General features: G+C 42.3%; 2 protein-coding genes across 2 annotated transcripts in view; both read right to left on the bottom strand.

Annotated features, from left to right (window-relative positions):
- The window catches only part of LOC143325138 (eukaryotic translation initiation factor 3 subunit H), a 51,173-nt gene extending 39,739 nt beyond the window's left edge, over positions 1-11,434 (bottom strand). Inside the window, exons 1-2 of the mRNA XM_076738052.1 lie at positions 11,277-11,434; positions 2,041-2,197 (exon numbers count right to left, since the gene is read on the bottom strand). Coding sequence (XP_076594167.1) covers positions 2,041-2,197; positions 11,277-11,378 — 259 coding nt within the window. The 5' untranslated portion in view covers positions 11,379-11,434. The remainder of the gene's footprint in view (positions 1-2,040; positions 2,198-11,276) is intronic.
- A 709-nt stretch (positions 11,435-12,143) lies between these two features.
- On the bottom strand, positions 12,144-20,052 carry LOC143324759 (double-strand-break repair protein rad21 homolog A-like). Its single transcript, XM_076737473.1, has 14 exons — positions 19,899-20,052; positions 18,483-18,673; positions 17,982-18,111; positions 17,513-17,612; positions 17,187-17,293; positions 16,802-16,999; positions 16,535-16,660; positions 16,192-16,317; positions 15,575-15,798; positions 14,889-15,042; positions 14,051-14,196; positions 13,580-13,768; positions 13,368-13,451; positions 12,144-13,103 (listed from the first exon to the last, which is right to left on the bottom strand). Exons 2-14 carry the CDS (start codon positions 18,624-18,626, stop codon positions 12,912-12,914), a joined length of 1,920 nt encoding a protein of 639 aa, XP_076593588.1. The 5' UTR covers positions 18,627-18,673; positions 19,899-20,052; the 3' UTR covers positions 12,144-12,911.
- Positions 20,053-23,119: the final 3,067 nt, after the last annotated feature.

The raw sequence follows: 23,119 nt of genomic DNA, 5'->3' as shown, positions 1-23,119 counted from the left end.
TTACTGAAAACTGAAAACTTGGGAAGCATATCAACATGGGAGCATGGGAGGCATTTGGATTTTAGCCAATAAAAGTTTGAAGTGATCAACCAAAGTAACGAAACATGCATCCCATCACCATCTCATCAACTGTGTCACCATTCAGCTCTGGATCTTAAGGACAGAATTATTGCTCTAAGACGAAGTCCACAGGTGCTCCATGGAGACATGATTGTTCTAAAGTCCAGTTCACACTTCAACAAAACTCTGCTGTTCTGTCTTCAGCACAGATGAAACACTATATGGGGGGGGGGTCTGGCTGGTCAGCTGTGTGCGTGGGTAGAAAATTCGGGCTGAAGGATGAGAACAAAATGGCCAAATGTACAGACATGAAATCCATTTTTCATGTTTCTGTGCCATAATTTTACTTGTGTGTGTGTAATTCACTTTGCACAGTAGATAAAATCTTGAGAGCAGCATAAACTCCTTCCTGCAAACACACTTAACAAGCAGAGACATGAGCCTTCTGTAGTCTACAGAGTCTCCTACTTTATGCTGTTCTGTTCTCAATTTGAAACCATTTCAACAACAAACAGCACACACAACACAGATGACTCCCAGCACATTTCCATTTTCAATTTGGCTCCGTAGTGACAGATAATATGAGGTCTGTCACGTTTTGCTGCTGAATCCAAATCCCAACTGAGAGGAATTCTGTTGTAGCTCCCCAAGTTTTCCAAGGGTTCACGACACGGTGCTGCTCACCGAAGCCCTTGTTAACTTAAAGGGAGTGACAGATGGAAAATCCAGCGCATCAAAAGTCAACAACAGAACATGCCGTGACACTCACAGAGCAAAGTGTTCCTGACACTAACGACCTTTTGCCACCACTGGCGCTTGTGTACCTTGCAGAAATTCTGACAGTTGCTCGTTAGCAGTTGGGGGCCTGTTAGAGCAGGATTGTCTCCCTTTCCTCCATTTTCCACAACTGCTCACCTTCCCATCCCTTCCTCTGGCTTGTAGCAGGATCTTGTTGTGCTAACAAGGAGAAGGTAACAACAAGACTTGATAGGGGAAGGGCTGAGGTCAGGGGACACGGCATCCTTTGATATGAAAGCTGGCGGGAGGTGAAAGGAGAAAGCACACGTGTGCAGATAAAGACGAAATCAAACCCCATGCACGTTCGCACCGCGCACCTGTAACCCCAAACATTGGAGCCATTCCATCTCTGCACCAATGCCCTCACACATCAACCCCGGCACTGACAGCGTCGGACACCCAGCACCTAGTTAGCTTAGTTAAAAGTCAGCATTGTCCTTAACATTGTGCCTGGGGACATCTTATGCACACACCTCCAAGAAAACACACGCTGGCATTCAGTGACTTGTTGATATGATTGTATCATCTCGTCTAGCCGAAGTCGTCTGTCATTTCTTTGAGGCTTGTGGCATCTTTAGCGGGCCAAGAATGGAAATTCTCAGCCTCTCTCTCAGAAATGCACTATACTGCTTCCTGTCAACCTTCAGCTTGGAGGAATTTTTGTTCTGAGCCACACAGTTTTGTTGTATTTCAAGGACCAATTCCAGGAGGATTCAAGAACCAGCTGCTTCTGTTGGTACTTCTAATGCGTTTTTGTTTAAATGAATTAGTTTGATGGAGCGTCTTTTCAGCTCACCTGTCAAGGACATAATCAAATAATACTAACTAACTGACTGCAAAGTTTCTCCATCCGAAACAGTTTCAGACTTAATATTTTCAGTGCCGCTTGGTACGTCAACTCAAGTACTCAGTGCTAATTAAAAACTTGCTAACCCAAATGTGTAATTCATCATCACAATAAGTGGAAGCTAAATGACAAAAAAAGTAATCTTTAGTGGAGGTTTGGAGTTATCACCATCTAAATTTACCAGAAATCGTCAGAGCTGACCCCATCACTCCATCCACTCTGTGATGTTACTGTCTGTGTGTGTCTCTGTGTGTGTGTGTGTGTGTGTGTCCACTTTTCCACCTGCAGGAGAGGACTGATAGAAAAGAAAGAAAGAGAACATTTCTCTCAGTTACCTTCGTCAAAGTCTGCATCGTCCTCGGTGTGCTGGGGGAAGGGGAAGCAGTTGGTGATCTCCAGCCGGTCATCGACCACCAGGCCCAGCAGGACGCCCTGAACCACCTCGCTGCCTTGGCCCTCTTCCTGGTAGTGCTTGATAATCTTCAGCACCACCTGTGAAAACAGAAAGAGCAATATCGCTGAAGTATGAAAGTGGCGCGACGGAACAAAGGCGGAGAGGGAGGAGAGGAGGCTTTACCCTCCTTTCAATAACACTTTGTGAAGAATGATTTCATTTTATGAAGCGGGGCTAATTTATTTATCGTGCCCATTGTTTGCGCGTTCTGTGGCTGTTACAGCATTTCTTCTTATTGTCTTTTATCATCCTTTGATTTATGTTATCCAATTCAATTGTGTCTCTGCTCGTCATGTTGATTTGCGCTCATTAGTTTGTGTAGGGGTTAGTTTGGTTGATTTTTTTATTTTTTTTTTAAAGCCGCTTGGTTTTTTTTTTCCCATCTCATCCCACTGCAGATTTGCAGGATCCTTTTTTTCTGTTCTGTTACACATTACGATTTATCACAGTACAAACACATTAAACTAAATTAATACCGATGGGAAAATATGTACATACAAACACGGTGGATTCAAGTGTGCATTCAAACTGCACTCGTGTACAGAAATGTATGCCAACATAATCCTGACTAAAAAACATGCTCTGATATGCAACTATGTTTATCATTATTATTATTATTATTATTGTATATTTGTATTAGAAGGAAACTTCTAAAATCACAAATATCTTCATGAGTTTACTTTCCTTAACACACTACTACACACTCATTTCAAATATTTGTATCGTGAAGCATGTGTGCAGCAGTAATCTGTCAGATGGGCAAACCATACAAGGGAGTAAAAAAAGGAAAGAACCTGGAGAACCCAGACCCCCCCATCCCTCCCATCCCTGAGCAGTGCCACTTAGAGGTGATAAAGACTACTGCTGCTTGTGCAGTGCATCTTAACTGTGTGTCCCTTCCACAGAGGAGATCGTCGGCCTTCAAATCCTTTCAAATTCCTCCAGTCTATCATTAAGGATGTGTCGGATTCTGTCCAGGTGGAGGGCATTAGTCAGTGTTGTTATCCAGGATTTATAAGTCTCTTTTTTTCCTGAACGACAGAATAAATTTCTTTGCACAAAGGACAGCCTGTAAGACAGGAGATGATACTGTGTGCTCTGCAGGTTTTTAGACTTTTCTGATGCGCCCGGTTTAACCACAAGTGGCGCCGGTCTTATGTGGACTTTAAAAATCTGTGAAAAGAATGAAAATATTGCAGTGCTAATGAAGTAAGTCTGCCTCTGCTTGGTCACATTTCTCACTAATTGGGGAGATTTGGGGGAAGATTACCTGCGTGAAATTTAGACCGTATCAAAGAGCCTTTGCATTAAAAGAACAGATATTTACATATTTCAGACCTTTATGCCAGATGTCCTCTCTGATTTCCTTCCACTACTATCTAGCCACTTGTCTGTGCAGTCTTGCAGCACATCATATATAAATGAAATGACATGTCTTTCTACTACGCAGTCTCTCAGATGCCGGTCCAGCTTGCCAGGTGTTGCACTGTTGAGAAGATGGGTCTTCACAAAGTGGGTAATCTGGAGGTACCTGAAGAAATCGGTCTCTGACAGCCCATATTTCCCCTGAAGCTGCCGAAATGATGCAAACATACCCTGAATGTATAAATCCCCAACGTCATACAGTCCAAGTTCCTTCCATTGATCGAAGGCTCCAGTCATAGTTGAAGGAGTAAACGGTGGATTTGTTGATATCGGCAGTGTAAAAGATGGAGCTCAAGGCTTCGACTATTTTGCTTCTGGTCTCCAGATCAGAATAGCACTTTGAATTGCCAACTATCTAGATAATTGATCATTTCAGTCATTTTTTCAAGCAAAAATGGCAAACATTTGCTGGTTACAGCTTAACATAAGGATTTGCTCCTTTTTAGTCTCAGTTTTGGACTGTTTGTTGGACAAAAGGAGCGATGTGAAGATGTCACTTAGAGCTCTGGGAAATTGTTGAATTGAACATTGTTAACAATTTTTTGACAGGCAGGTTAATCAATAATTAAATTAATTGTCAGTTCCAGTCCTGCGAGACAAAAGTGAGACATTACAATAGCATCAAGGAAGTAGGACAAGACAGTCCTCTTCCTCCATATCCAGCCAGTGGGCACAATCAATCCAGCCAGTCGGAGACACAGCAAATGTTTGCTGTCCAGTAATAGTGCATGAAATCTGGCAGAGCCCCCGTCTGCCTTACGCTTGCACAGATGACCCTCCCCATTCCTTTGGGATTTAATAGTTCCGGATAGATTTTTTTTTTTAAGGAATGAAAATTTATGCTGTCAGCAATGAATGTGAAAACAGCCTTCGAATGTCAAACTCTGCAAATACAATACATCACTCTACACAGTGAAGCTCAAACATTCAACTGCAGGAAGAAGAAGAAGAAGGAAAACACATTTTTGACTGGAGGGAGACTTTAAAGATCAACTGGATGTGCAGGGGGTTACATAAACACTGCTGCACTGCTTTGGAAACGATTAGATTTTTTTGAGAAATGAGTGCTTATTTTTGCCTGTGTGCAGCCTTTATAGGTGCTAATGCTTACATGGTTCAGTCCCCCCATTGCCAGTTCGACATCTCCACTCCACTTATGAAGTCACTCCTACTGTAAATCTTTTCATATGAAGCAAAAATAAATAAATGTATTGCTTAAGTCACAGTTTTGTAACATCGTCTGTAGAAGCTGAATCCAGACTGAAATCAGAGGTTATTTTTACTAAATCAGTACATATATCCTTGATGTTTTTTTCTGACTTGTGTCAAAATTGGAATAACTGAATTGTAGAAACACAAGTTTTCTTTTTTAACATCTACTGGGAATTAGTGCTGACATTAACAAGGCAGGTTAACTGACTAACACTTTCCAAGGCTTCTACAAACCAACAAACAGAGTTTTTGAGGCTGGTACTCATATGTGGGAGTTTTAAAAAAGTAAAGCCGATGGTGAATGTTTAACACAAACACACAGCATAAACAACAGTCTTGATGAGTGCTTTTTTTTTTTTTTTTTTTTTTTTGCCTGTGTGCAGCCTTTATAGGTGCAAATCCCTTCATTTTTGACACTACGCCTTAAACCCAGCATTTCTGCACTGTTCTCTGTTACTAATCTGTCCTCACAGGTACATCTGCAAGAAGCTCATTCTGACCGATACACTGACCGAGCTGATTTATCAGTCTAGCTCTAGGGGCTACTTAGCTTAGTTTGTTAGCTTCTTCGATTGTCGGCCCCTGGTCAGAAGCACAACCAGTGTCCTACATACGCCAACCCGAAAATGGTCAAATGGCCAACCGCTGCCAAGATAACCACCCACTGAAAATCAAAGCTTAGACACCATTTCCACAAACCAAAAAGTGAATTTATCTTCTTTTGAAAAAAGTAAAATTACACTTCACTGGAACACCCCTTTCATCAATGCCTGAATTGCATAACAAATCCTCAGCCACCATTCTGCACTCCTCGTCGGCCACGAAGCTCTTATATAAAAACCACAAAACTGCCAAAAACTCTTGTTAAGAGGAAACTCTGGGACAAGTTACTCAGGCAATCACGGGTTGTAGTTGAGTGGTTAGTGGAGTGGTAGGCACCACCTGCAGGCTTCAGCACTGGTGCATCACTGATCTTGAGAGCGTACAAAAGGCCAGTTAGTATTCAGCACAGCTTAGCAATTTACACTGGAGAGAGAGGAGGCGGCACATATAAAGAACAGACCCTCAATCTACTGACATTTTAAGAAAAATGCTCAATCAGTGGGAGGGTATATTTGGACATGTAGTCTGATTTCCCACACTGTCGTGCCTCATCTGGACAAGGTGTCCATGCATCATCATATGTGTTTAATTTTTAATGCCAGATAAAAATGGGCCAATAGGACAAGCCTCCGCATGATTGAGGATCTGGTTTAAGCTCTAATGCTGCTTCACCAACACCTAGGACAGCAGGAGAGGGGCGCGGCTTACTTCTACACAGACACAATCCGTACACCTACCCCTCATGGGACACACTGACCAGAAAAACCTGAAAACAGCCCAGGCAAAGAGCAGAGAACAAGGCAAAACGTCTAAATGAACAGGAAGAGGACAAGAAGCTGAAAGCACAGTGTGGAGGGGGAGCGCATAAATCACGCTGAGAACAGTGTGGGCAGGTCACAGCCAGAGGCATTAATAATACACACATACACACACTTACATACACTCAAGAACAGGGTGGCAAGTCCTGAGGCCACGCTCACAGCAAAACACCCATCACCACCATGAGGAAGCGCTTACTCGTCTCACTAGCTCACACACACACACGCATACACACACACACACGTGCATCTGTCTTAGGAGATGATTTATTTCAATAGAGTGTCGGACCTGTCATGCAACAAGTAAAAGAGCTGGGGGCGGGAGAAGAGAGACGATATGGCGTGGAGTGCGGAGAAAAACAAATCTCATTCCCTGCTTGCCTGCCTTGGCTTTTCTGACTGAGAGGGGGTCTGAACAATAGGTTGCAGGGAGGTGGAGAGAGAGGGAGAAAGGGTGAGAACATGTGAGAGTGGGGGGTGAGGTGGGGGTGGGGGGCAGGGCAAAAGGAGAGAGGAAAGGAGGAAAACAAGACTGAAAATATGAGAGAAAGAGAGAGAGAAACCAGAAGCATAAAGGAAATTATGACGAGAGAGCCGGAAGGGGCCAGGTGAGAGGAAGGAGAGCAGACAGGTGAAAGGCGGGGGATGTTTTACAAAGCCCCCTGGCCCCCGCCCCTTTCAGCGTTGGCTCCTTTTTCGGCCAGCAAATAGCTTTCCTAGTCTCCCTCCATCAGTGAGAGCAGATAGCACAGATACACAATGCTTCCAGCTATCTAACTCTTGGCAATCTGTTCATCACACACTTAAATAGCATCCGTCTGGTAGAGGAAGAGGAGGAGGTGAGAGATGGACAATTGGCCAAAAACAAGTCTGAGAGAGTCAAATAAACAAGGCTAAAATCAAGCAGGGCTTTAAGAAAACTCCTGAATCTACAGAAATGCTTTGAAGAGGGGAAGCGAGGAGGCGTCTGCACTAAAGGAAAGGGAGGGAAGGAAGGAAGGAAGGAAGAACAGAGGTTTCAGTGGATTTGTGGCGTTGGCTTCTTGGTGCTGAGTAAATGCCATCAGGTATTGTAAGCAAAGCCTGCAAAGCTCCAAGTTTGTGCAAACCTGCAGACACACACATATATACATACATACATACATACATACTTACACACGGCTAACTCTCTCAAGCACTCTTTTCCAGCTACTCTCTCTCTCTCACTCACACACACACACACACACACACACACACACACACACACACACACACACTCACATACAATATTATTGATCTAGCTCACCAGCAGCTAGCCCAGCCAGCTCACCTCATGTGGAGAGGCCCAAGATTGATATGTGGACAGCGTATTATAAATCAACAAGCTTAAAATTGAATTGTGCAAAATCAATTGCGGTCCAAATCCCCCGTTGGCTGCCTTTAATTCTTATCATAAATCTTCTCTCTCACTCACACAAAAGGGCTCATATTCCCGCCACAACGGGGCTCAAGTTATGAGAAACTACAGCAAGAGAGACGATCCCGTAATGAGTTTTCTTTTTGCGCCACTGATGTGTATACGAACTCTACACTCTGCGCTGGCTGTAATATGCTTGACGGAGAGAATGCTTTTGTGTGGTATGACTCATCTGTTAGGTTAAGCCACGGATGAAGACTAGAGCAGATTCCCACTTCATCTGCCAGCTTTCGCCTGCTGGCCGCAGGCATGTCAGGGCTTTACGTTTACATTTACTTAAGCCAAGCCAAAAAAGAAATAAAAAAAGAAGTTTAGGGGCACGGACAAAAAATGTATGGGCACGGTAACTTCCTGAGAAATAACATTAATGCATCTCTTTCTTAGCATTAAACACTCAGTGCGCAAAAGGATGCAGGGACAAGCTGATTTAACTTAGAGATGAGTAAGGAATTGGAAAATATAGGATGTAAATGGGACCAAAAAGGAACGCATTGTGCATCATTAATGCATGACTTCAAACAGAATAGAGGCTGCCAGTTCTTGTTAGGTGATGCAGTTAGGGTTGGGGTTTTATCCAATCTGTATCCAGTGTTGAATACACTTACTGAATCTGATCCAGTATTCAATCTCAGTAGGCTGAGAAGACAGAAACGGCTTTGAGTGGCAGCCTAATTAATGTTCATGACCTCTAGCTACAACTTGAAAATGAGATAAGATAGAAACATTTAGAGAGAAGGCGTATGATTCTGCTGGAACTACAGAAATACTCGCAATTGTTCAGAGGTGTTACAGAGTGGAGGTTCTTCCCTCACAAATGATCTTCGATAACATGACGACAACTAGTTTGAATCAGTCCGCAGAAGGATTTAAACATAAATTAAGAAACATTTCTCACACAAAATTCACTATGAATGTTCTTGTAAGGATGTTGTTGTTGATTTTCATGAAATCAAACCTGGTTTTTGATACTATTTATGGTCAACAATAGACAATAACTATATTAACATTTTGGAATTCTCTCTCTTTGTATTTGCTTTCATTGTTAGTGGTGGAGTCCACCATTGCCATGCAGGATTCAAACCAACTTCAAATGCTCAAGGGATTCACAGGAAACAATGCAGGATGGAATCCAGTCTCATAGTTTTTACTTTTATCTTATTGATAACAGCCTTTTTATTTCCTGTTCTTTCTCCTGAACCCAACTCAGAGCTGTGTTAAATTGCTGCTAATGCAAACCCAACATTTCCTCGTGCTTCACAATAAAGCACTCAACCAAATACTCAGTTGCACTCACTGTTGTATTTTAACTACTCTGATGTAGTGAGTGTCTGATGCAGTATTAAACCGCACTTGCTGATACCTCAAGTAACGCCAGCTGCCCTCCAAATCAACCAGGACCCAAATCTTTAAAATACCAAAATAAACTACATTTTCTGTACACAGTAGTTAGTAACTGAACTGGACAGATGGTAACACACGCCTGTATGCTGAGTAGCAAGTTGTCTCTTGTGTCCCTGTGTGTTACAGCTGATCTATGTCACAAAAAGCAGCATGGACTCCCTCCTGACGAGTCTGGGCTTTAAGACCCGAGGCAAGAGGAAAAGCCTCCGGGGGAAAGGACTACTCTAGCACAGTTTTTTAGTCATTCATATATTCACTAAAAAATAGAGAAATTGCCTGCCACTGATAAAAGAAATGTTAACTTAAACTCATTCTGACATATTTCTTGCCCTTTCCATCCCTCAAAGCTTTCAAATCACAATGCCATGTCCTGTAAAATGTGCTCCCACTGTTCCTTAATCCATGGTACGTGCATAAGACCCGTGTCTGACGTGCGTCATATGTCAGAATAAATGAATAAAGCCTTTTTCAAACATACAGGCAGTTGTGTGATCTCAGTAGGTGTTTAATGGAACCCATCGCTGTGCGGCACTCCACTCCTGTGGCAACACCAACCGCTGAAGCCTCTTCAAAAGCAAGGAAACAATCCAATTCTATTACACAGCAGTGGTGATGCTGTCTGTGGGCAACCCTCCAGCTACACCTCTGACAGACGGGTCATGATGCAACACAGCAGCAACGGCTGCATATCAATGCACTCAGGTGAAACGCGTTCCATAACTCTACCTGAAATAGACACCTTTCACCCTGAATCCAAACGAGGTCACACACTAACCGGCTCTCGACTGTTTTTCATTCTGCTGCTGCGATCAAAATGTTTGGCTGATAAGGCCGAGAAATGAATTAAGAAAATCTCATTAGAGGTCTAAATAATACACATTGAGGTGAAATATTTAGATTTGAAATTAGGGCCCGAGACTCTAGGGCAGCTTTAATGAGCAAGATAAAAGGAAAGCAGCAGCTGGCAAGTTAAAGTCCTGCTACTGCATTAAGGCACAGCAGGCAAATGAGCTGCTTTGTGTCCAGTGCAGCTTAGGGCAGGAGGGAGAGTGTCAGTGCATGGCAGTGAAGCAAGTTTGTCCTCTGCTGTTTATTCAGGGGTACTACAGAATACAAACACAGCAACACTTAGGTTTTGTGAGGCTAAAATTCACAGTGTGTCATGATTTAGTTGTTGGAGATCACGAGTCACAGAATAGCAACGCACAGAAGCAAAGATCCTTTCAACGGGCAAAGGACAAGGTCTGTGAAAACACTGGTAATAAGAAAAAAGCAGCTAACCACTAAAATGCATGTATCCAAGAACAGTGAAGCCAGAAACTAACACAGCACACATTTATTTAAAATCAGGCTGTAAGATACACTCCCCCGTGACAGTGCAACCAAATGCCAAGATGTTTCTCAACTTAAAGGGGGCCTGTATCCCCTGTACGGTTCATTGTCTAGAGTTTGAGTGGATCATCAGTGAGCTGGGGGGTAAATGTCAGTCCAAACCTGTTTCATTATTTCTAGTATAAAATGAGGGCGACTGATCAACAACTTGACAAGCTGCCATCTTTCCAAGAGAAAACTCTGACTTTGTGCTGTGAGGACAGAACGGACCGGGACACACGCACATCAGCCATGATGTGAGTACAACAACAAACACTGTTGTACTCATACCCACCTACGATTATTTAAAATCAAGAAATAGTCAAAAGTCCTAACTAAACCTTCAACAGAGAATGAATTCATATTATGTGAGTTGACTTTAGCCTATTGCGTACAAGCTACAATTTCGGATAATAAGCACGGCTAACATAAGCCTTCTATTGGAAGTCTTCCTTTGTTGGTAATAATGCAGTTGATCGATCAGAGAGGTCCTGGTCTAAAAATCAAACGCTCCTGAAGCTTCACCGGCTATCTTAAAGGCAACCAGTGTTAGCCTATTATTAGCCTGTTAGCCAGTCGGGCCATTGTAAACGACAACTACGTTCTCTATGTGTCAGTATTGCGTAGGATTAAATAACACACTGTACACTACATGTATCAGTTATCAAGTATTAAACAGTAACATTACAAGATACCGCTTCACATTATCTGTCCGCCATGATGATGCTCACACAGTTAGCATCCACATCTGGTAACACTTTGGAATCGATTTCTCTGTCGTCCGCCACCGAAATTTAACATGTCGCTACAAAGAAAAGCCGTGACACTTACCAGTCCCTCAATCTGGATCTGTTTGACGGGAGAGTCCAAAGTGCCGCCTGCAGAAGCCATTACAGGGCCAGATACTGAACCGGACTCTTTACGAGAAGCCATCTGTAAGCTGCCACACGCGGAAAAAGGAAGGAATGCTTTCGGTGGTGGACATTTCCGGTAAAGATGCGTTGCTTTACTCGTCCGTAAAGAAACAAGGGCCAATTGTCCTGTTCCCTGGTTGCTGCGACCATTGTGGATTGCGATTAATCCACATGTCTGTCGGAAGGGAGTTAATTTTATTGACTGACATTTTAACACGAATATTAGATACCATATTTCGTATTAAAGAACACATCTGAACTTTTGTATAATAGAAATGCATAACTGGCTGGGCTATGAATGGAGACTAAAATCTGTAAACGTAACACTCATATATTCCCTCACTGTGCTTCTGCTGAATTAATACTGACTTCATACTGACAAGGACTACTACAACCAACTCTGCTGGACGAGTACTACAAGTATTTTCTAATATTACTGCCAATTCATTGTCTATGTTTATATACTTTGTTGTATTTTTAAAGAACATTCTTAGTTTTATTCTCATCCTTATTCTTCTTTCTTGTATAGATTTGATGTTTTTGTTTAACCTGCTGCTGCTACAAAAGAATTTCCCAAATTGGGATCAATAAAGTAAACGTCTGAGTCTACAGCTAGAGAACGGAGGCCCTGTTCTGCAGTCCTGTGGAAACACCATTACAAACACTGGCCCCACCACATTAAAAGCTGCAATGAAAACATACTCCACTTTAAATTACAGGTCGTCAGTCATGCTGTCTTATAAAAAAGACGTTATAAATGAATAAATACTATCCAGTCACCAAGTACTTAAAACACTTTATTTCAAATCTTTACAGATGTATCACAACTAGAAGTTACCCGAAGACTAAAAAGGTGGGATACTGAACTTAACTGTAACAAGTACATTACCTAGTTACATGATGCAAAAAGGTGAATAAGCATAAACGTAAAAAGGTACAAAAAAAAAAAAAAAATTACATAAAACCTAATTGACAAACTGCTTGAATTATACATCTGCAACATGATATTTAGACGCCAGGTAAGATTTACCAAGTTTTTGGACAGATTAATTTTGATTATGAAAGAACAAGTGCAACAGGGAGAGAGTGGGAGAGGTTACACTTCTGAACAATAAAACAGTACCTTTCCAGAGCATGTACAGTCAATATGGGATTCCATGTGAAAATACGGGGCTCTTTATCTAAAATCTGTAATATTTCCAGGTCTGAGAAGGGCAATGGTACAAAACAAATGGAATGAGCAGAAAATGGAAATTTAGCTTACAAAACAAAATGAAGCAAAGCTTACAAATTGGTGACTGAAAAAGGTTGCTTTATAAATATAACTGTGAAACATTCTTCCTCACTCCGTTTGAACCAAATGAATACTGCATGTTTCCATCTGTAGTACAGTAAAATCCTTTTTTTAAAGTTTCCAACCCGTTCCCCACTATTCCCTCCCCTTCCCCAGAAAAAAATGGGCTGACAGGAAAACCAAATAAAAAAGGCAAAAAAGTTGAGTAATTAAAAAAGTATGCCTGTTGCAAGCAGAGTGTTTCTGTTCTTCCAATGTCTAAATAAGGTGGAATCTTGGTCCAGCGGTGGCGATGATGTCGCTGTAGGGCTCAGTCTGGGTGACCTCGATGGCTTGCTGCTTCTTGAGGACCAGGAAACTGTAAAACTTGGCAGCTGCCTGCTTCTTGTTGTTGTTCTGGCACAATTCAAGCAGGCTGATTGAGTCTGCGCCAGTCTTAGCCATGACGCGCTGTGGAGACAGAAGCAGAAGTGTCAGTCTAAATTCTCTCTTTTGACCTGGGGCGAGCAATAAAATATAACATCTAAGTGATGCTTCATCTTTACCCTCCTTTCATCAAAAGAGAGGAAAAGAAACACTCGGCAAGGAAGACGGGTTCCCAAAGGCGGGGCTTTTCTGAATTCTTGTTATAAAAACTAATTAACTAATTAAAACTAAAAAAAAAAAAAAAAAATTGCTTTCAAATCATTTGAACGCAGTAGCAGCTTTTCGTACCTGGAGACCGTGCAGCATCTGCTGGGTTCTCTTGTTCCATCTCTTCTCCTCCTGATCCTGGTCTCCAGCCTGACCTTCCTCTTCCTGAGAGCCACAGACAAAGTCATCAAGCAGTCATCAGGCAGATTTTAAACAAACACAAAGTGAGTCACTGCTAAATGACCACTACAAATTTTCCAGTTTACCAATGAAAGCTGTTTTTCCCTCCTTACCTCCTCCTCATCACTTTCATCCTTCTTGTCTTTGCTTTTTTCACCAAGCAGGTCAAGCTCTGGGACGAGCTGTGTGAGGTTGACACTGCTCTCCTCTGGGGGCATATCGACCTGAGGTATGTCTAACCTCTGAGACAGGACTGAGTGGTCAGCCACCTGCTGCTGCTGCTGCTGCTCCAAGGGAGCCATCTGAAAGACAGTAAGCAGGACGCACAAGGCCGGACCAGGTTAGGACACAGCGCAGTCAACCGAACTGATGACGTTTCCTGTTTCTCCTGTTTCATTGTTGAGTGTTTCCAAAGTTAAGAAATTTCAACTTCAGACATTTCAAGATGCAAAAATCTTCATCTGGTATGTATTATGGCTCCACTGATAAGCACTGAAATCATCCACTGGACGCTTTTCACAACAGTGCTGAAGGAAAAGTTCTGTTTTGACAAAGAAAAACAAGTTTAGGTGACCCATACTCACAGGAAGAGTGCCCTCTTTGTCGAGGGTCTTGCGCTTGACACCGCGGGGGGTGGATGGAGGAGGCATGACTGTCTCATCCAGGGTCGTCCTGCTGCCCTCCATTGCAGAGGCTGCCAGCATACTGGGCTCCTCCATGATCGTCTGGTCTGAGGGTCCAATGAGGGAGATTGTTAAGAGAATGTGAAAGTGAACACAGCCTTGTTCAGTAACTGATGGTGCCTCAGTTCAGTTTTCTGCCATCAGTCTCTTTCCCTCTCACACAACTGATGACATGTCTGCACTGGTATACGGTCTGCACTCATTTCTTCAAAGCAAAATTTATTTATATGGCACATTTCATTCCAGGTGGAAGCACAATGTGCAGCATAGAGCGTGAGCTACCATGGACACTGCAGCCACAAAAACTGTGTGGATCGTAAAACAATAATAATAATAATAGGAAAGACAATTAAAACAAACATATAATGGCTGTGAGTCATAAACCATTAAGAAAATAAAACAATTAAGACAAACAGTGAGATGTGACATGTGAGTTAAAACCAATGAAGGAAGCAAAAAAAAACAAAAAGCAATTAAGATGCGCAAATCAGACGACTGAGAGGCGCAGCTGAAAGAACGTTTTCAGTTTAGGTTTAAAAAAAATAATAGTGTTGGAGCACAGCTAACATGATTGGGTAGGATGTTCCAGTGCTCTGGGGCATTATAAGCTAAAGGAAGTTTCACCAGTTGTTGTGGAAACTCAGGGAATAACCAGACGGCCTGAGAGGTCCAGCTGGTTCATAACTCACAAGCATGTGAGATGCTGGAGTGCCAGACCATGTAGGAAAGCAAGGCTTACCAATAACATCTCTGTGGTGACTTAGGACCTCCTCTCTAGGCACCTCTGGGTTCTCCAGCTCTTTGAGGAATTCATCCAGACTGTCTGCTTCGCCACCCTTTCTCCTCTTCCTCAGCTCATCTGGCACCAGAGGTGTCAGGCAGCGCGTGAACATCTGACATCAGAGATTTAACAGTTAAACTCGGAGTGAAGTTTTATTTTTAAAAAAAGTTTAAAAAAATCCAAACTTTATGCTAAGTCAGTCGTACTGCTCGGGAGGACCGATGCATGACAAAAGGAAGAGAGGTCCACTAAATTATGCATCAACACATTCTCCGTTCAATATTCTGGAGAGGTATCGTGTGGGTGTGAAAGAATAGGGAAAAGACACAGACAAAACCAATCACTTCCTCCACCGCCTGTTCTTTCATTGTTCTCATTTTAAATCCCACAACCTGAACAGAATGTCAATGAAAGATACAATATTAGAAATCTACTCTCTCCTCTTCCATTAAACAGCGTCTGACCTACTTGGAGAATCAGACCTCCGGTGCTGCTTGCTCATTACTGCTGCGCGTGGCAATGTTGTTTGTATGTTATGTCAGGCAGACATCTGACAGTTTTACCATGTTCTCAAATTGTTACGAGTGAACACATGAAGATATTTATTCAACAAGACGCGCATATTTTTAATAAGCATTTGTTACCTTCAGTAGCCTGGCATTCCACAGAGGCTGAGCAGGCAGAGAGAAAAGCTTCTCCACTCCTCCAGTCTCCTTCCACATCATAAGCTTCTTAGTGGGAGGGGCGAGGTCCAGGGTGGTGACAATGTCCGAGTAGTCAGACAGCTGGGCCCTGATGGTCTTGCTGTCCAGCTCCTTCACACTGTCCACAATCAGCTTCCTCTTGCGCTTCGCCTTGGTCTCTTTCACTGAAGATATGAGGAGAAGAGGCAAATAAGATTTGCTACCGCATCTCCATCAGTGTAAGGGTGTAAGGGCTTCAGAGGTCAATTGTATATCAGCACTGTGTTGCTTTTTTTCCCCAGTGCTGCTCATCTATTGGCAACATTGGATGCTAGAGCTCAACAAAACCTGAGACATTTAAGGTATAACTACCTTAGTAGAAAAGGTGCAGCAAAATCTCTACTGGCTGACTAATCTATCATCACACAGTGTACAGTATATATTGTTATATTGGCCAATCCTACTCATACACATTCAATACAGTTGAAAAATAAATTGTAAATGGTGGAACAATTGGTGAATGGATACTTTGAAACAACTTTTGTTCAATACTACAGAAAGGTGAGGGAGAGTCTTACCAGTGATGTCAATGGGCTCCAGGGCGAAGGCCTCCTCCTCATTGTGAACCAGAGTGGTCTGTTCTGTCTGGTCAGCCATTGCTGGCAGTGGCTCTGCTGGGCCAGAGTCTGGGCTGTCTGGACCCGCTACACACAAAAAAACAAATTGAATTTCCATTTAACAGGCAAAACGTGACACAATGAGCACTCAACTCTTAATGGTACATGCTCATTTCTGCAACATGTAGACAACTACACAAGTGGTTAAGACTGTTCTCCACGTGTAAATGTACTAAACAGAAACATGGTAAGAAATGGTGGGAAAAATCTGAATTTTCAGTTTCACGTGGTTTGCTTTACTTACGTGACTGGAGGTTGTCAAAGTCATCCTCATCGTCTCCATGATCTGGAGGCATCATAACACTTTCTGTGATGGCTGGGGGGTCATCAAAAATACCGCCTCCATCCTCAGAGCTTAGTAGCTTATCAACTGGAAAATAACATACAGGATTAACTTGATAATCATTCTTGGATATTCAATCAAACATATCTCACAGAACAACTGTAACAGTAGTAAATTACATTTGTAAGATGTGATAGAAACAAATGAATAAACAATAAAACTCCTCACCCAGCATTCCCCCATCACTGTTGCCCATGGAGCCATCCCCAAAGTCATCATACTCCATGTGGTTGGACTTGTCAGGGAGATTAGCTGGGCCAGGCTCAGCCTCTAGCAAAAGGTTAGAGGCCGTAGCGCCATGCATGATATCCTCCTCAAATGTGCTGGCATCACGCATCATCTCTCGGTCATCCATACCAAAGTCAGCTGAAGAGTAAAACAGGTTGTTATTAGAAACTTCAAAGAGGAATTAAATGTTATTTGTAAAATCTATGCCATCTAAAATTATCCAGTATACGCTCATATTGAAATTTATAACTGCATTAGGATGACTCTACCCACACATATGCAGTGGCTGGTTTGAGTGTAAATGTCAGCAGGTATAGTGTCCTACCAAAGTCATTGTCCTGCAGGAGGCTGAGGTTGCCAACATCTTCCCTCATGGTGATCTCTTCTACTCTGCTCTGATTCAGGGTGAACTGCTGGGCCACATCTATGTCACTGTTTGAATACAACAACAAAAGACATCGGCGATGGGTACAATAAGTGGAGTTTGAATGGCACAAAATGAACCATGCCAGTACTGCAGACAATCGCAACATCTCGCCATACAGACCAATCAATATTTCAACTGCTGAAAGTATTGAAAACAAAACAAAACAAAACAAACAAACAAAAATGCAGGGATGACCACAAGAGCAGCAAATGTAGTTAACTTACTCCAGATCAGGAAGTGGCTGGTCAAAGTCATGGAACTCCTCAGGTAAGGTGATGGCATTGTAGGCTGCCTCTCTGTTTTCCTCAGGTAGATCGACCACACCTGAATACAGATGCAAGCAGTAATGTTGTTATAACACGCAACTGTACTCCTATGACCCTGACTCCTATGAAAAAAACAACCATACCAAGAGCACCACTGCAGCAGTTTAGATAATTGTTGTTGTTGTTGTTTGGGAAACCGATCACCAATTCAGAAAAATGTTTCAGTGGTTCACCTTCATGACCTCATATAACCCTGCTGGTTATCGGTCGAAAAACCACTGGAGCCCTCACCCCTGTGGCTTTTCTGTTTTGCTCTCAGCCATTCAACTGTTTCAGTGAAGGGAAATGTACAAGCTCCTTTCTTGAGGAGAAAAATTACAGAGAGCACTTTGCTCTGGGACCAATTTGGCTCGTCATTTCTCCTTACCTGGCCTAAAAGCCATTTTGATCTTGATAAAGGCTTCATTACAGTCAGCAAGCAGGTACTTGGCCTTCCTGTGGTAGATTCTCACCACCCCAAGGAGCAGGTGGCCTGACGTACGCAATGCCATCTTCACCTAAGAGAAAAAGTCCAAATAAATACATAAATGGAACAGATTCCAATGTGTCAAAAACAAGTCATATATGGAGGGTACATTTAACAATAAGACCGAACTATTAGCAAATTCTAACAAGGTACATCAATGAGGTTCAGAGCAAAGAAAATCAACCATTTTATGAAGACACTGTAATTTGTTGCTCTAAACAAAACAGTTTTCTTCTTTGGGAGGTAACATTTTAAATATTACTGCTTTTATTTAGTAGGAGGTAACAATAAAGGCAGGACAAAGCCCATGCAACAACATGAACTGGACCGTAGCCTGCAAAGTGAACATACAGCCTGCAGCAGGACGACCAGGAAACAGAGACCACACTTTTGTCTCGTTACCTTGGGTGAGATGATGCTCTCCACGCTGCTCTCCAAGTTGCATTCAAACACATGGGCCTTGGTCAGCTTCTTGTCCCAATGGGCCGCTAGCCAGATCTTGGCCAGCGGCCCACGTTTGCTCAGGACAAAGTGGGCGTAGAACATTGCCCTGGTTCCCCTGGCTCACACACTCACACTGTGGTATGATTTACCTGGAAAACATAATTGATCAGTTTATTTATAAAGAAAAAACATTGGAAAAGGTCACAAAACCACACAAACTAACAGCACAGTACAATACATTTGAAGTGTTTGAGAAACAACGATCAAGAGATTTACAATTTTGGAAATTCTAGTTACTCAGAACCAGAAATAAAATCTCAGTAAGTTGTAATAATCTACTAAGATAATTAAGAGCAAAAAGCGTGAAACAAATGAAATGCTGCAATTCAAAAATTCCCTCCCTTAGTACGTTAGGCAACAACACTGAAAAGATGAAAAACGTCAACGTGAAGGCAATTTGTTTTCAGTAATACTGGATAACGTTGTAGTTAAGTAACTGTTACCCTGCGAGCTGTTTGACAGGGATGAGGGTCTGCAGCCTGCCAAAGAAACTTTTTATAGAAGCTTCACGCTACGCCGACGTTAGCTTATTTTACGACGGAGGCTTATTAGCTAACGCAACGTTATAACGATAGCCCTAAAATCGACGAAACTCAGTCGAAGCACCTTTTCCTCCCGTTTAGCTCGATATAAGTTAGTTTAATAGTCAGCGTTTGCACATTGTAATTCAAATACTAACGCGAGCCACGACAATTTGAAAACGAGCTTTTATCAAAACAAGCGCTGACTTCACTGGAGTTCCGCCTATTTCCCAGCAAGGAAGGGAAACATTGGAAATCCACATGTCTGCCTTTTCCCGTACTCCACTTCAATGATTCATTAATTCTCAAATAGCACAAATACACAAGTTAGCGAAAAGTGAAATCTGTGAGTTTATGAATGTACTTAACACAGTGTACTACGCTGAGAGCGCCAATGGGTTAGTCAACGCCAGTAAATAGTCGGCGCCATCAAGTGGGACGAACTAAATTAGCCGCCAGCTAACTACAAAAGGAGCAATGAAATCGTATGCTATGCGCGTAACAGAAATGTTTGAATCGACGTAACTTCCTTGAAGTAACATTCTATTTTTCTTCTAAATCGGCGGACAACAAGGCAATCTGTCCACGAGAAAGTAAACCACACAGGAACGAGGCGCCCAGCAAAACCTGCTCATACTTTTTTCCCTCTACCAGCACAACTGTGTCGTTAGCTGCTGGCTAACGGCTCCTTGTACAACGAAGGCCGCATCAAATACATTCATCGTGCACGCTCGCTACGTCTCTAAAAATGGACAAAACAATGCGCAGATATTTCCGCTGCACACACACTCACCGACAGTTCCCTTTTTACAGTGAAATTCCAAAATTTATGTTATTTCTCCCAGCGTATTCTCCCCTGTTGTACTCATTAAAACAGCCAAGATGGCGCCAGTCGCCTTCCTCCCGCTCACCGCTGTCCTTTTAAAATCGGCAGGATGTTTACAGTCAAAAATGGCGGAGGAGGAGTCTGCTGAGGCCGACACTGACAGACAGCCTGCTGTGAGCACCGCGCGGAGAAAGGGGGCGCTGTGGCACAGTGCTGACCAGAGACATGGAGGGGGCCTGACTCAATAAAGACATACTGCATGATGATTGGAACATAGTCTGTTATGCTACAAGGTACCAACGTAAATTATAACTAACCCAAGGATCATTTATTCATATGTCTTATTCTTATGAATTAATTACTTATAACTTATTCTAATTTTCTTTTTATTAGGGGTTCACTTCCTACTGAGGCAACCCATTGTCCAATACAGCACAGCAGTAAGTGTGTGCACTCATGCTGTTGCATTTTTGTGGATATGATTGTCTGCCTGCTCTGCTGCCATACCCAACTGTCCCATCTGGCCCTTAATCTTCTGAAAACAGATGCCATGTTGTGGCACTAGTTATGACCCAGACCTACTGTGGCTCACATCCTGTACATCAGCAGAGTGGCCTCAAACAAACTGCGGTCTCCCACATTTTGACATGCCATAGCAGGAAAAACACAGGTGGAATTAGTGACATTAATTGCTGCGTTCCACTCAGGGGTCTCAGTTGCAGGGCCCTGCTGTTGTGCATGCTGTCTGTGGACAACATTTTAGGTACACCTGTGCTTTCCCACTATAATAAGTCAAATTGTCCGCCGTGAGAAAAGCCAATTAATGACAAATTAAATTAATGTTTAATGGATGAAGTGAACATAAAATTATGGGGAACAGAAACTAAAGAGAAAAAAATGAGTAGATTTCGCAATATTTACATGAGGAGACAACTCTGAAATGACCTCAGCCTACCAAAGAAATTCAGTGCTTTGAACAGAATACAGGGCAGGGAACTGGACATCCATGCAGACTACAAAAACAATTTCCAAACAGTATATTAGATACAGAGATGAGCAGAGACATGCCTGACAGAGAGACTGACTCATCTACAATCAAATTGCAAAATTGGTATGCAGTAAAGCAGATTTGCCTCATAGGCTACAGCATCTGTTGCTGTAGAACTGCTGCCAGCTGAGCATGTTTATGATTTGCTAGCAGCGGGGCTCCATGTCACTTTACAGAGCTGGTAGAAAACTGAGGTGGTACTCGCACGATAGAGTAAGGTGAAATTTAGCTCTTATTATCGGCATGGTTTGAGAATTGATTTATCGGATCATTTTAAGTCACATTCAATGAACATCCATGCATAGCTGAGATATATGCACGGATGGAAAACAAGGTAAAGTCACTGGAAAGTGGAGCTGCGTGATAATGCATCATAATCACACGATAATAACAATGGCAGTGTTTATCACATTCAAGTGAAGAGGTAGTTCCCTAAATGTATTAAATATCTGCAAATATAACAGGCTCATTGTGAGATGAATGAATTACTGATGTAGGCCAAACTACTAAACACGGTTCCATAACTAAAAGATAACAGATGCGAGCGACACAATAATGAATCTAGAATTTATGATCACCTTAAATCAAGCTATTTTGAATAGATATCTAAAGTGTTGTGCTGCAGGAATGTCACAGTGTTGCACAGTTATGTCTGCATGATTACACAGTTTTGGGCTGCCATCTGTTAAACAGGATAATTTTATCCTGACAGCTGATTGCTTTCCGCTGTTATCGTGTGACAGATACATCTAAACAGCTTTGGAGGAGCCAACCACTTCCATACTACTGCTTTCCTGCTTTAGATGAGCTACTTTGTTGATGTACAAGGTGTGAGTCATAAAGCCTGAACATCTGTTTATCTCTACATACCGAAACAGAAGTATATTATTATCTACACAGCTGTATGAATTATTCAGCTGTTACCGCACACACAAACACACTGAGAGGGGATGTGGGTTAAATGAAGTGGCAGATTTTTATGTAGGCAACTACTGATTGAAGAATTAGATCCCTTTAATCCTGTGAAATGAATTGTCTCAGGCTAATACCGCCATAATGTGCCTAATCTTAATGTATTCAATTATGTCGCCACAGGGAGCCGCTTCTACTTTTCTGTAATAGAACTGCTTTTCATGAGGCGGTGCGACATTCAGTTGTACTGTCACTGCAAAGAAAGCCCTCAAATTCTGTTAGAATTTTTTGCCTTTAATGCTTATTTTTCATTAAAAATACAATTATTTTGAGATATTATTCGTGATGGGTTTCTTTTTTATTTATCATCATTTCGAGCCATATGAGCCTCGTGATAAATGAACGTTGCCAATAAGGAGTTGCAACAGAGAAAACAAGTTTTTCCTCCTAGATATAGTTCAGTGTATGCAGCAATCCTCCAAACTCCACTCCAACATACAATGCAGGAACTTGTGGTGACATTATAATCCATCATGTGCCACCATAATGACATTACTTCCCAGATACCAACTCGGCAAGAGTACAAATTGATGGAAATCAGCGAGGCCAAATGCAACTGAGAAATTTCTCTTAAGAGTTCTGCAAAACTGACTAAAAGGGAAGGACTTCTGTCAAACTCAGCCTTAAATCTTAAGTGTCTAATCCAACAACAGGCAAAAGACAGGCTGCATGCATGCTGAGATCCATCTCCACTGCAGAAAACATCTCATCAGTGCGATTAAGAGACGTCGAACGCTCCGTGCAACAAAGCATCATACACATCTGGATCTCTTATGTTTTTTTTTCCTGTTTTGGTTCCCAGACCGTTAAGAGTGGATGTGATCTTGACATAACTGTCAAAACGGTTTTCTTCTTGGTGTGCCATGATAATTTATCCTGTGTAGGCACTGGTCCAGCTTTTACATACGGCAAATCTTTTTTGCTTTAAGAGTTTAGCCCAGTTTGGTGTCTGAGTGTGTGTGTTTGGGGGTAGCAATCTCTCCTGTAGCTGTTACTCCAGCTGAGTTGGCAGCTCTCATGCACCATGGGATCATCCTGGATGGATGCTGTTATTTATGCAGCGTGTCTAAACCAATCATCCTGACACAGATTTATGTAAACACAGCAGTTTCTTGGCATAGGATGAGGTTCACACACGCACAAGGAGGAAGCTAAAGGTATTATTTAG

This window comes from Chaetodon auriga, chromosome 8, assembly GCF_051107435.1.
Source record: "Chaetodon auriga isolate fChaAug3 chromosome 8, fChaAug3.hap1, whole genome shotgun sequence".
Taxonomy (NCBI): domain Eukaryota; kingdom Metazoa; phylum Chordata; class Actinopteri; order Chaetodontiformes; family Chaetodontidae; genus Chaetodon; species Chaetodon auriga.
Note: the sequence above shows the minus strand (reverse complement) of the source record. Positions and strands in the feature narration are given on the sequence as shown.